General features: G+C 41.5%; 1 protein-coding gene across 1 annotated transcript; it reads left to right on the top strand.

The window, feature by feature from the left end:
* The first annotated feature begins 3,106 nt into the window (after positions 1 to 3,106).
* Positions 3,107 to 9,870, top strand: LOC311011198 (somatostatin-like receptor.1). The gene is made up of 5 exons (XM_084006004.1): positions 3,107 to 3,706; positions 5,469 to 5,609; positions 5,815 to 6,087; positions 6,985 to 7,131; positions 8,364 to 9,870. Exons 1-5 carry the CDS (start codon positions 3,128 to 3,130, stop codon positions 8,583 to 8,585), a joined length of 1,362 nt encoding a protein of 453 aa, XP_083862130.1. The 5' UTR covers positions 3,107 to 3,127; the 3' UTR covers positions 8,586 to 9,870.
* Positions 9,871 to 14,690: the final 4,820 nt, after the last annotated feature.

Raw genomic sequence — 14,690 nt, 5'->3', positions numbered from 1 at the left:
GTGTGTGTGTGTAAGTGTGTGTGTGTGTGTGTGTGTGGTAGTGCAACCGTGTTCCCTGAAGAGAAGAAAGTAAAAAGAGAGGTAACGTCTAGGCTACAAAACAATCGAAGTCAAGGATAAATGTTATGATCATAGAAGCGTATGAGCATTATGATGTAGATGCACTGTCTGCTCTTCTGTTCTACTGTCCGTGCGTGTGTGTGTGGTGTGTGTGTGTGTGTGTGGTGTGTGTGTGTGTGTGTGGTGTGTGTGTGTGCGGAGAAGGAGAAAGAGTCACTGTTGGAAAAACTGTCTCTTAGTGACACATATTTAGATGCCTGACATTTAGAGATGCACGTAATGATGTTCTGTAATTAATGTTAAATGGACGGTGCGAGAGGAATGTTAGTTTAATAGCATGAATAGAATGTAACATCTCACCTCTTTTGTCATATGACTTAAAATCACATACTCAGTGTTATTTTTTATGTCATGGAAACAGTAACATGAGAGTCACTCATGTGATTTTATCACAAACCAAAAATAACAATGCATTGTTTTCACCTGATAGCTGTGAATTACAGTTCTTTACCTTGTAAACAAAAAGTGCTTGGAAAGCTGTGTTTGCGTGAATGACTGCATGGTTGCATTGGATATCTTGTGAGTCATCATTCACAAATCAGAGTCACACAGCAGGACACGTTACTCCAAGGTAGCCCTTCATAGCATTGTCAAAGGGCTTCAGATTACACAGGAAAATAAAACTGTTAACAACCTGTTGTTGTTGTTGTTTCCTCCACTGGCTTACTGTCTTTTAATGCAGCAGCAGAAGACTTATGGAGGAGCAGAACAGATTTCCACTTGACCTCAATTTCAACACACAGTAATGGTCGCGTCAAGAAGAGAAAGTGTGCTGTGAGTCAGGTCGAGGCACTCACAGTACTGCTGAATTGCTTTTGCTCTCACTTGAAGTTGAAAGTCAGACAGAATGTCACCACGTCCATGCACCTTGCAAATAGCTGTAATAGACAAGACACAACTGTCGACATTACATGCAGTCCGAAGCTTATTTTCTGGAAATTTCGAATTTAAAATTTTGATTTACGATATAAAAAGGAAGAAAAGAATTCATTAAGCTGTGAACGTTCCCTTATAGAGGTCCCTGCAGCCCCTTGTCGGCCAGCTCTGCTGATATTCGACCAATTTCCGGATGACTAATTCTTCCCTGTAATGGAAAGTGACAGGCTCCGAATCTTATATCAGGTGCACCATAATGGCAAGGACAAAAGAAAGCATCGCCACACACAGATAAACGCTCTTCTTGCTTATAGGGGACAACAATAAACAAGAGGGCCCTTGTCCTTCTCAGCTATGTCCATGCTACGACCTCGGACACAAACCTTTGTTGCATGTCATGTTTCCTGTATCTCATAAAGGCAAAATGTATATTTAAAAGCATATTTAACCTTAATCCTAAACTCCCCCACTGCTTTGCACATCTATGGTTAAATGTTATCTCTGTAGGAGATGACTGTATTCATTCATATGCTGCCAGAATGCATTTTTCTTTGGCAAATCCCAGTTGAGTGGAGTGGTACATTGTAGACAGGCAGGCAAATCAGTATGAACAGCAAACAAGGGAGGAATTGATTTGTCCATTGCTTCTGGTGTATCAAACCTGTACAGAGAAATGTCAGACTGGAACAATAATGCACAGAAGCAGCCTTCCTGCTCTGGATTTAGGAGTTTATTGTGTGTGATCCTGCTGGATCAGCTGTCGTATACTTTTGATGATGTGGCCAAAAAGCACAGGTGTCTTGAGCGAAAAGCACTTCACCTGGATGCCACTAAATCCTACACGACGATCCTTTAACCCCCGTTTGGCTGAGCTTGTAACTGGACAATTGGGTGGCTTAATCTAAAGCCCTGTATCATCACTTTTACGATTGTCGAATAGTCACTCAAATTCTCAACCCTTCAAAATAACTGTTCGCTAAACATATTGGAATAAACAGTACAATATTTCCCTCTAAAAGGTAGCGGAGTGGAAGTAAGCTATAAAACAGCAGAACATGGAGATTCTCAAGTATAAGAGAACAAATAAAATATAATAATAAAATCTAACATGACTCTTCTTTAACCGTCAAAATCAGACTGAAGACCCCCATGCCTTTGCCCCTGATGCGTTTTGGTACATCTCTCTCTCTCTCTCTCTCTCTCTCTCTCTCTCTCTCTCTCTCTCTCTCTCTCTCTCTCTTTCTCTCTCTCCCCCAACACATCGTATCATAGAAGCTATGTAGACATAAAGTTGAGGGAGGAAGGAGAAGCGGGGAGCTGCTGCTGCTGCTGCTGACACATTCTGCTCAGCACCACGGACAGCGAACGATTGGGAGATCGGACATGAGCGATCCATAGGTTGGAGATTTATTTGGGACTCGGAAGACTGAACTGACAATGAGGAGTTTGGCTTCGGGGACCTGCTCGTTATAATTTGATCACACACAGACGTGGGCTTTTTTTCGCTGCTCGCCAAAGTAAGCATGTTCTCGTCTCTGAATGAAGCATTAATAGTGTATGCCTGATTAAAAATGTGTCGCTTTGCATTAGGAGTACAACACGTCATTAATCAAAGATCCTTCATGCACCATCAGTGCAGGCATTACACATATAGTATCACCTGTATTCACAGCGCAGGCATGATTATAGAGGTTGTAGTCAAGCTGATGTGCCGTGCGTAAAAGCGCGGCACTGTTCCCACTTGGCGCGCGACGCAGCGGATGCAGTGTCACGTAGGATGATACATTAATCGGTAGTTAACACGCACAGACATCGGAGACGTGACTGCACTTATTCACTCATTACAGCAACAGTAACGGACACAGCCTTACAGAGTTAGAACGGAGGATACATGGCGACGCATCTTTCTCTTTTGGGTTGGCTCGTGACGCACAGGCTCCAGGGAAAGAGTGTTAAAGCGCATGACAACACATCTATGAGTCACTTTTCGTGTGTTCGGTGGCTGCTGATTCTCCTCTTCTTTCTGTTCCAAAGTAAGCGTGGATGAACTCACGTGGAATAAAGTGAAAACAGCTGTGAAACAAATCGACACCTGGACTCTGTGGCGCCACCTTCCCATCCGAAGCCCACAATGGAGCCGCTAGACCAGATCTACGGGTTTCCCCTCGGATCAAACAACTCGTCCTCTCCTGCCACTCCCTCGCCCTTGCTCTATTCCTTCCCCCGCCTCTTCAACATCTCCTCCAACTTTTCCACTCAAAGTGTCCCGTTCCAGGGCAGCAGCACTCTGATGACAGCGGTCATCTCCCTCACGGTCTTCATGGTGGGTCTGACCGGCAACACTCTGGCCATCTACGTGGTGCTGCGCTACGCCAAGATGAAGACGGTCACCAACATCTACATCCTGAACCTGGCGGTGGCCGACGAGCTCTACATCATCGGGCTCCCCTTCCTCACCACGCAGAACGTGCTCTCCTTCTGGCCGTTCGGCTCCTTCATGTGCCGCGTTGTCATGACGGCAGACTCCATGAACCAGTTCACGTCTATTTTCTGCTTGACGGTCATGTCCATCGATCGTTACCTGGCCGTGGTTCATCCAATCCGCAGCACTAAGTGGAGACACCCCCGCGTGGCCAAGGTGGTGAGCGCGGCCGTGTGGGCCGTGTCCTTTGTGGTGGTCTTGCCTGTGGTCATCTTCTCTGATGTTCAGGTATAAACCGCAGTCCTGCCGGCCACCCTTCATATTCAAATGCATATTAGCTTTAATTAATTGATGCCCCTGGTAAATGAAGTCCAATCAACAGCTGAGTGAGTTCAACTATGTAGTTCTCCTAGACTCAAGGTCACTGTTTAAACAGACATTTCCATCTCATTAAATATGCACGTATTACTACTCCCCCCCAGCAAATTATTGATACAATTTGAAATGGATAATTAGATGTATTTTGTCAAAGTTGCATTTGTGGTTGCAAGTTTTCCAATTAGTAGCTACATTCAAAGAAACTGACATTTATGACTTAGAGTAACTTGTCAAATAGCAAACAAATTATGAATGTACATGGCCAAAACATCTCAGATCAATTTTTAACACTTAAATATATATATATATATATATATATATATATATATATATATATATATATATATATATATATATATATATATATTTTTTTTTTTTTTTTTTTTTTTTTTCTTTAGCATTTTAGCATCTTTCAGCTCATTGTTTTGGTTTCATAGCTCAGAACTGTGTTTGGCTCACTTTCAACTCTCAACTAGAAACTCTTACAGTGAAAAAGCTTCGATGAAGCCACTGAACCCGAGTAGGCTAGACCTGCCTGTCAGCACCAAATCACAGTTAACGACTTATATTTAGCTAGCTAGTCACTTAAATATCTTCCAAAGTTTGACAAGTGCTAACCACACACAGGGACGTCACTAGGATTTAAATACGGCTGGCTGGAGAAGAATACAAAATCTTTGCGCTTGAATATTTTTAGTACTGTATTAGAACTACAACCAGTGAAGAAGTCAAGCTAGTAACAAGTTAAAAGCAACAGACATTCTCTTCTTCCATTCTGTTGAACAAGAGTTACTGTAATGTTAACTTTAAGACACATGGCCCTGATTATGTAAATGTGTCTTAAATGTAGGCCTAAAATAGGCCTAACAACGTCACACATCGTATTTTAGGCATCTAACCAAAAACCCATTCAAAAATCCCTTTGTCTTCGATAAAAGGTACTTAATGAAAAGCATTTCAGGTCTTAGGACTCATTGCGGCAGCACTGGAGGAGGCAGAGGTGGAGCATTATTGTAGCAAAAGAGACAGATATTTCCTTTAGCAGTAGAGACAAAAAACAGAGCTAAGAGGAGAGTAAATATTAGACTTGGATTTGCCAGCAGGTGGCCAGAAACACAACTCCATAGGCTTACTCTGTGAATGCTGGGTGTCTACATAGGATATCAACAAATAACACTTCAGAGTTAACTATGGAATGCCTTTAACTTCTTTTACCTTTTAGTATTTATAGACCTGAAGGGTTGTGGTGGAAACAATACACAAGTTGAAATGCTGAACACGCAAACTAAAGTAAAACATTCTTTAAGAATTTCTGCAGAAGCTATTGTAGGTGCAGAGAAAGAAAGCCATTACAGTAAGACATCAAAAGCTTTCAGAAGGAAGTAGGTGTAGAATGCAACCTGCTTGGATGCATGCTGTGCTGAAGACCATTGGTTAGATAACAACCCAGTAATGTATGGAAATGAATTCTGCAATGTAAAATATGTTTCTTTAAATCCCACAAAAAGACCTAATTTAATCTGCTTCCTCCAAATGTCCCATAATGCATACTTTACAAGCTTTGTAGTTTAACACTAAGGGAGCCTCAAAGTCCCATGTTTATTTACTTGCTGTCTGACTAAGCACATAGTGGCTGAATTCTTCATTTTTTTTTTTTTTTTTTTTCTTTTAGGACACATTTTACTCCTGCAACATGAACTGGCCAGAGCCAAAGAACGTTTGGTCGACAGCCTTCATTCTCTACACTGCCTCAGTGGGCTTCTTTGGACCGCTGCTCATCATTTGCCTCTGCTACCTACTTATCGTTATCAAGGTCTGTGTGTCTGTGTGTGTGTGTGTGTGTGTGTGTGTGTGTGTGTGTGTGTGTGTATATAAGGCTGATGAAAAATCTCATGTATAAATTCATATCAATCTGCATCAACACATCGGTCATGTCCATCATCCTCAACATCCTCCCCCTCGTTTCCATCATGGCCCCTCTCCTGTTGGTCCTCCTCACCATCGTCATAATGGTGCAGATGAAGTCCTCGGGGGCGCGGGCGGGCTTCACCAAGCGTCGGCGTTCGGAGCGCAAGGTGACACGGATGGTGGTGGTGATCGTGGTGGTGTTTGTCCTCTGCTGGCTGCCGTTCTTCATCATCAACATGGTCAACTTGGTGGTCATCATCCCGGAGTCCAGCGCCACGGCCGGCATCTATTTCTTCGCTGTCATCCTGTCCTACGCCAACTCCTGTGCCAACCCGGTGCTCTACGGCTTCCTGTCGGACAACTTCAGGCAGAGCTTCAGGAAAGTAGGTTGAAATATCCTGCGGGGATACAAACTGTCTAAATGTGAAGCTCTAACAAGTCGTTGGACAGTTTTGGGGAAATATGCTCCTTTGCTTTCTTGCTGAGAGTTGGAAGAGAAGATCAATACGCTGCAGCCATTTAGCTTGCCTGGAGGACCTTTAAAGCATGTTCATTTGCACTTCATATCTCTGTTTAATTCTAGCAGAAACTGAGGTGCATAATGTCAAAGTGTTCATTTCTGTAAAGGTTCTGAGTGATAATTTGATCAGCACAATACATCTGACAATGATCATAACTAACTGCACAGTAAAAAGACTCATATTGAACATATGTTAAAAGGAACTTTGATTCAGGGATAGTTTACTTTTTATTTATATCAATGGTGGCTCTATAAACAATAGAAAAATCCCAGCAGCTTGCTTTAAAGGCTTAATCAACTTGCTTTGCAGTTTATTCACAAACAACACAGCTTGCCACAAAAACTGTTCTTTTAGATGACCCCACAGTTATTATTTATAATATTTTTTAAATAATTACTGTTGCACTGTCCAGAGGTAGTATTAAGAAAGGTAGCTATACAGGATGCTTTCCCTCCATAGATTTGACCCCTGGACACAAATCATAGACTAGGATTGTCTAATTTTACAAAAAAATCATAATTTATGCTAAAATATGCGCAAATCATGTCTTAAACTGTCTTTGAATAAGACTACAACTGAATTCAGAATGCCTTACAGGTTGTCCAAAATGGCTATTTTCTAGTCTATTTCCTTGCTTGGTTGTGAAACGCTGTCGTCTCATCGCATCATGTTCACATGGTCAGTGAACCATCAACACAATGGCTGGAGACATTTCTGAAGTAGTCTCCTCTGCAGGTAATTGCTGTTGTGGCCCTGCAGGTGCTGTGTGTGAGGAGTGTGAGGTGCAAGGACAACGGTGTGGATGATGGCGACCCCAGCGCTCCACGCACTGAGAAAACCACAGCACACGACTGCGTCCTCCTTTCCCCTCTTAACCAGGCCTACCGAGACCCCCAGAGCAGCCAGGTACCAGTGTGTCTGTGTGTGTGTGTGTGTGTGTGTGTGTGAGGGGGGGGGGGGGGGAAGTAAAAGAATGGAAAGTAAAAGACTAAAGACAGATGTACAAATGTAATAATAAAAAATATATATGTTCAGCTCTGTCAGTAGACATGCTCGTCAAAAAACCCCATCCTTCAATAATTCACACACACACACACACACACACACACACACACACACACACACACACACACACACACACACACACACACGGACAGGCATCACGAATGAGTGTGACGCATCAGGTTGGCTAGTTCTACTGCCAGCTCAACAACTGAATTAACTGACAGGCAGGTACGTGTGTATGTGTGTGGGCAGCTAATTGAAGAAGGTGACAAACGAACGCCACCATGGAGGCAATGAATAAAATCACGAAGGCGTGAGTGAATCCTCGAAAGGTTTCTGCTTCATATTCCTGCTCACAAATCCTGCTTGTCTGGTCTCAGGCAGGATCTCTCCCAAGCAACGAATGAAATTGCATCTAAAAGATTCAATATATAAGATTTTAGTCTATGATTTAAGTGTAATTTGGGAGCTGTGACTTTTCGTACTGATGGTTGATTTGGTCAAAGATGTGGTTACCGTGGTAACAGCAAGTACAAGTTGTAATAGCACAGGTTCGAGAATTCTGCTTGGCATTAGCAGTAACTTCATGAAGTAGAGAGAGTGAACAGTAAACAGGGGGGCTTGTGATGGATTACATGCTACAGTGTTTCCTGCGAAGCCCTTATGTGTGTGTGAAGGTAATTTAAATCCAGTGTGGGAAAGGAGCACTAACAATGAACACTTACACACAGTATGTATTGGAATCGAACATCATGTTTTATTCATTTCATCTATTTATTTCATCAGTTTTTTAAATTTTTTTATTAAGAAATCTGTCTCATCAACATTTACCTCACACATGAATTAAAATCATTATTTTGCTGGAAGAACAGGAAGTAATTAGAGAAAATGCAGCAAAGGCTATATTTCATGGAAGCGTAACTTAACACCTTTTTTGCAGAATCATATTTCTTCCTCGCAGCCTGTAAGCAATTATTCTAAGGCGTGATACTGTTCCACAGTCTGGAGGTCGGAGAACTCTACTTCAAACACAATGTAGACTCATCACAGTTACCCAGAGATTAATAAACCTCTCTTTTTGTTCCTCCATCCCTTCCTCCGTGACTCTGGCCCTCATCTTCCTCTCTCTGAAGATCTCTCCTCACACTCCAGGCTCGCCTATCTACCACACAGCAGCAGACCTGCACCGCTCCACCCCTTCGTGTCAACCTTCCTCCACTTGCCCAGGAATCGAACCCACCACTACCACGGTGACCTCCACAGGAGCTGCCACGGTAACCTCAGTAACCGCGGCGAAAATTCCCACCTTCCCTCCCACGCCGAAGCTCTCCTCACCGGCATCCATAGCTCCATAGGAACAGTAGCCAATGAGTGATGAGCACCAATGGTTTTAGGACGTGAAAAGAGAAGCTGAGGAGAAAACATGACATGAAACTACAGAAGTGGAAACATGGAGGGTTGGATTTGCTGTTCAAAATAGCAAAAAAACGGATGCTTTCCTGCAGTGTGATGTAAAAATCCATGACCAGAACTGTTTTCTGACACACAGAAACACTCATTAGAAATGCATTGCAACAAAATGATCCATTTGGGATACAACAGCCTCATGAATATTTCCCATATTTCGATATGCATTTGTACCCGTATCAATCACCATGCTGTTCAACAAGTCCCAATTCTCTTTCCATCCAGTCAGACATATAAGTGCCTTTTCAGCCGCTCTCAGCAATTATCACAGCTCTTACAGAGAAGAGACACAAGAACACTCACGCTTTCACTCACTTTCCGTGCATCTCTTACACATTTAAGAATGTATTTACTTTTCAGTATCAAAATATGCTGTTGAGGAGATATTTGAAGCAGGTGGTGAAGATGTGTATTAAATAAGACGGTTCTCTTCCAACCACCTGTTGTGATTTAGTCTGAAAAGATGAAAGATATATTTAGATAAAAGAAATATCTTCGACTACAACAGGACAAAGCACTAAGTTGTTTTTCTGTATTATAGTAAAAATGCATTTTTCAGTGTCAGTGAGTTTCACTCATGTATGTACGCTTCACTTAAGTTAAATGGGTAAATTGTGATGAGGGAAGGTGACGTCTGTACAGCTTTGTGGAAAAAAATTGTCTCTTTTGTGTGCTGTTATCAGCATCTTTGTATTGTGTTGTGTGTGCAGTTTTGGACGTTTTGCACATGTATATACATGTTTTCTCTTTTCAGAACATGTGTGTGACCCTGGCAAATCCAGGTTTTATAACAACATATATTGTTGTACTGTATATATCTATGTGTATATAGTATTTGCCCCTGCACTCACATCGAATGGAAGTGAACAGTGAATATAAATACGCATTTGTGACTATGCCCTTATACCATGGTCACAGAAAACACTGGTTTCTGATTGGCTGGTAGGTGCCCTTGGAAATCGTACAATAGCACGACGCAAATAACCATAGCAACAATTTCGCCACGCCTCTGTTGAGCGCTGACTGGTGAACCAGATGAAAACACAAGTTAATCGGACTATAAATACATTATAAAAAACGGGTGGCAGTTTAAACACATGCTACTCTTTTTCCCATTGAACAAGCAGCAAATAACACATCTAGAATTACTGTATGTTAGGTGATAAAGTACTGCTTTATGACAACAGTTTCTGGACTTCACATCAGTTCACCACACAACCAATGTCTTCATAAAATCAGTCATTGTGTTGTTCAATAAAAAGCTGATGGGAATCAAATAATGTTGATATAAATGGAATTAGTTTATCGTACTAGGACATGAAGAAAAGAGAGAAACTCTCGAAGATGCTTTTCTGCTACGTTTCCTCTCTGTGAATAAAAACCCAAATAAATCATTGGCAAGCAGTGAAAAGAAGCTGCTCAGGTGAATATAGGCTGTCCCTGCAAGAAGAAGAAGAAGAAAATTAAGTCGATGGTGAAGGAAGGCTTTCCATTGAAAATAAAGAGACCACATTGTACATTTTACCAGATAAAACCAGAGTTGTTCAGGTGCTTCAGTATTGTACGTTTGTTGGATTTCTTTGAAATAAAATAGTGTTTGAAAAACCAGACATTGCTGATCCTGGTCTGCCTGTACTCTACATTCCAACAGGTTTGTATGCCTCACAACCTCACACACACACACACACACACACACACGCTACTACTATTTTATCACATTATATTCCAATGGTAAAGAGTGAATCGCCAGCGGTAAAGTTTTAGTGCCGTGTCTATTGGTGATCGCTGCACCATCATCTTCAACTAATTAATAATTGACTTCGGCGAGGGCAGGAATCTGACTCTGTGTGTTTCTTCAGTCCCAGCGAGGTCTTTAGAGATGGCCCATCTCTGTAATGACCACAGACTGGATGTCAGGTTTACTCTCCTTCATTACTTATGTAGCCTCTGCACAGAAAACACAGGCAAACGAACACACCATTAATAGCATTATGTACTAAATTATACATCATTGCATGAAACGATTTATATTATTCAGTCCTCTATTGACAGACATGCATGTGTTTACTTTCAGGAAAAAACATTGATTTTTTTTATCATCTTAAAAAATACAGCTGTGAGAAGAAAGAGATAAAGGGAAGAAAAGCAGCAGCAGGCGACAATCGTAATTCCTGAACCTACAGTTTATCATACAACTTTGAGTAAAATGTCTTCCTCGGTGTAATTAGCCCGGCTGTTTCCATCTGGATTAAAAATTCTATTTACAGGGGTTTTCAGAAATACCACAACACACACACACACACACACACACACACACACACACATGGAAGCAGTGATAGCAGTACTTGTAGCAGCAATCTCACAATTAAATTTTTCTACATTTACACATCAATCATTCAAGTCCTGACGAATACTGGACAAATAAATTAAGAAATAACTTTTTGTGCATGACCTTCAGTTCAATGCTTCTGTTTCTTCTCTGCAGAATTATTAGTGACATATTGCCAAGTCAAGCAGCAATCAAAGCCTGTAGAATACTTTCTCTCTGGGTTAAGACTGGATGAAGAGGAGTTTGACTGTCACTAATTATCTCTGTCTACACACTCAAAGGCAGACTGACAATATAATTAAAAATGATGTCATTATGTACTTTTAATATTGCTGATGTGTCTGTGCTCATGAGTTCCTGTATTCTTTAATGCCATCCAGCTGCCATGGATCGAAACAGGAAAATGGGCCTGTATGGATAAATATGTCTCATTTACATGATGAGCTCATTAATTTTAATTAATGTGTATTGTCCCTCCTTTAACACAATTAGCATAAGCTTTCAATCGCTGAAACCAACATAGACTAAATGTCCTTTTGCTTAGAAAAATGGAAATTTGAACATCTACAATTCTCAAACTCCATCTCGTGAGGATTACTCCAGCTACTAAATGGACCTCCTGCTGAGATTATTTTCACCAATTATCCAAATGCAGTTAGATGATTTTTGCAAGGGGAAAAAAATCATTGAAAATGCAAAATTGAGTGATTTCAGTTCAATTTAAAAAGCAACTGAGAAGGAACAGGAATGATAAAGTCCACAGCATCGTGTGCACATATGGCATCACACAAACAACAATATTCATGTAGGGGAGGATCCACCTGGGCCTCTTTGCAATGTAGGTGCCAGTCTATGAATAACTTGGCAAGAACAAATACCACAATAATTACATACTCCCACCATTTCTATTGATTAAACTTAACTCACCAATGTCAGTTTCTTTTCTCATCTCGGTATTGTATGTCAACGCACACTCACACTCTCTCTATTACACACACACACACACACACACACACACACACACACACACACACACACACACACACACACAAACACCACCGTGTTAATAAAAGCAACTTTAGCTTGAAATTTGATTCTTTAGTAAAATACAAATGAAACTGAAACACAAAATAGGTTTTCAGTTCCTGATTTCTGCCCAGCATTGACCTTTAGCTCTGCTTTTGCAAACAAACAAGCTTTCACATGCACAGAAAGCAGGAAAGACATGGCCTCCTCTCCACGTACTGACACTGTTATGAATGCTGCTGCAGTCCGTGAACCTGAGCGATGACATGTGGTGTCAGACAGGGCGAAAGAGAATGAAAAATGTGTAAAAGGCAACGAAATGTAAAACATGAAACAAAGGATTTGCACCATAAAGAACAGTGTGTCGACTCTTTATGAGAAATGGTGTGCAGGAGACATGCTGGGTTATTTGATAGAAGCGTTATCGGGGAGGCTTTGCTCAGTCATCACCTCCTATGGCATCTCTCCCATCTCTTTCTCCTGTCAGTTCAAAGCTATTTTTTTCCAACCCACAGCGGTCAGCTTCTCTGGCTGTTCTCTATCTCCATGTCGGGTGCTATCCACCTCTTCCCTTGGCCGTCTTACTCGTGTAGGATAGTTCTCTTGCCACTGAAAGAATGACCATGAAAAAGTGAAGAGATATTGTGTGCAGAGATGCACACGAGGGAAATAAGAGTAAAAGTGTGCTGTTGTCAGAAAAAAAGTTGAAAATGTGTTTCAGTCATCTCCTTTTCCTTTGCGTCACATTTCGTTTGTGTGTCCGATGCACAAAAGCAAAGAGGATAATTGACTTCCCATTGGCGTTGTTTTGGTGGTGAACAACACACTTGCTGCAGCAAGCTTCTTAGCTTTGACAGCTTTCTTTATCCCACTTCAATAGATCTTTAAAAAAAAAAATAACATAAAATTAAATGTAAAATAGTGAGAACAGAATGCCAGGGGTAGGATCTGGCACAGTAACGAGAAAATAGAAAGCCTTGAAAGCCTCAGAGTTGTCTTGAGAGAGAATACAGGATTAAAGAACTGAAGAGGAGCTCCAAAGCAGAGCCAGAGGACAGTACAGGTAGGTGAAGGCAGTCGGTGACAGTGTGACACCCGGTGTCATTACACAGCGATGTCGGGTCCACTCTGATCATAGTGACGGTTGTACCCACCGTCACATTTCCACTTTTAAAACTCGTTGAAAGAAAAAAAAAAAAAAACAGCAACATGTTGTCGAGAGTCTCTACTGTGTTTTAGTGTAATTAACGGGCACACCACTTCATCCAGCGTCACTCCTCTCTCTCTGTTTCACCGAGGGGTGGGGCTGCGACACACACACACACACACACACACACACACACACACCCTTAATGTTACATATAGTTGGAATTGGCCAAAATTATTGCTAGATACCCCTCTGACACTGGGTAGCACCCCTGCCTTAACCTAAACCTAACCGTAACCTTAAAAATAAACCTAACCCTTAACCTTAACCTAAACCTAAACCTAAACCTAGTCATAACCCTAAACCTAAACCTAAACCTAAACCTAAACCTAAACCTAAACCTTAACCTAAACCTAAACCTTAACCTAAACCTAAACCTAAACCTAAACCTAACCGTATCCCTATCCCTATCCCAGATAATTACATATTTCCTGTCAAAAAATTACCTGCGGTCCGCAGCACCAGGGGAAGGAAATGAGGGGCAGGGGTGTTGAAATATGAAAGGCCACACTGTCGGAGGTCTGCGTTGATCACAGCACCAGCTTCTCTTTCGCCTTTTAACTCTCTCTGCAAGTCCTCTCTCATCTCTTCGCATCACCACTCAGCCCTCGAGCTCTTGCTCCTTTTCTCCTCTTTCCTTTATTCTAAAACCAGGGTGCGAATCCTGTCTCATTTCACCCATTTTAAAAAAAAGATCTAAACGTAAACAGCATCTCACAGAGCACACGGAAGACATCAAATTAAAAAGGAATTGGAAAAAATAAAGAGGAAGTGCATTCATCACTATGTTTCACACCTCTTCTCACGCTATAATGAATCTGGCATCTACCAGCGTTTCCCCTGACCTATAAGGCTGCAAGGTTTTCATTGCCTGCCTGGTGTGTCATTTTAATTTGCATTAGCTCAGTGCTGCCCCTGCAATCAAACCCAGATTAGAGAGCTGGAATGTATGGTGACAGCAGCAGGTGTTGCATGAAATAATAAATGTAATTATAGGGATCACTATGATGACCTACAGATAATGATCATGTGAGTTTCATAGTGAGTTTCAGCTCCTTGTTAAGCTTTTGGTTCACTCACAGTAGGTAGCTCCACTGTAAAAGCTGTGAAAACCCCACATGACCTGCTCAGCACCAAATGGCAGACACAGTTACAGCCTAGCTGGTGAACAAAGTGGAGCATATAACAGCTAAAGAGCCAGATATTTCCCTCAGGAGTTGGTAGAGACCAAACACAGAGCTATAAAAGAGAGAAAATTGCATTGTTATGATTAGATTTAGCATAATTGATTTCTGCTGCCCCCAATAGGTGTGTTATTGCAGGTTTCACTTTTTGTTTATTTCCTCGTCATTATGAGGTTAAAAACAAATAACACTAAGGATTAGTTATTGGAAACCTTCTTGCAATCATGACATTATGACTTGCATGAGC

Source organism: Eutrigla gurnardus (assembly GCF_963514095.1).
Source record: "Eutrigla gurnardus genome assembly, chromosome: 3".
Taxonomy (NCBI): Eukaryota; Metazoa; Chordata; class Actinopteri; order Perciformes; family Triglidae; genus Eutrigla; species Eutrigla gurnardus.
Note: the sequence above shows the minus strand (reverse complement) of the source record. Positions and strands in the feature narration are given on the sequence as shown.

What these genes read in the sequence shown, in the direction of transcription:
- LOC311011198 (XM_084006004.1), top strand. Translation starts at nt 3,128, where the DNA reads ATGGAGCCGCTAGACCAGATCTACGGGTTTCCCCTCGGATCAAACAAC. An exon ending in TCAGGCAGAGCTTCAGGAAA is followed by an intron (nt 6,088 to 6,984) that starts GTAGGTTGAAAT and finishes GTGGCCCTGCAG; the next exon opens with GTGCTGTGTGTGAGGAGTGT. An exon ending in GAGACCCCCAGAGCAGCCAG is followed by an intron (nt 7,132 to 8,363) that starts GTACCAGTGTGT and finishes CTCTCTCTGAAG; the next exon opens with ATCTCTCCTCACACTCCAGG.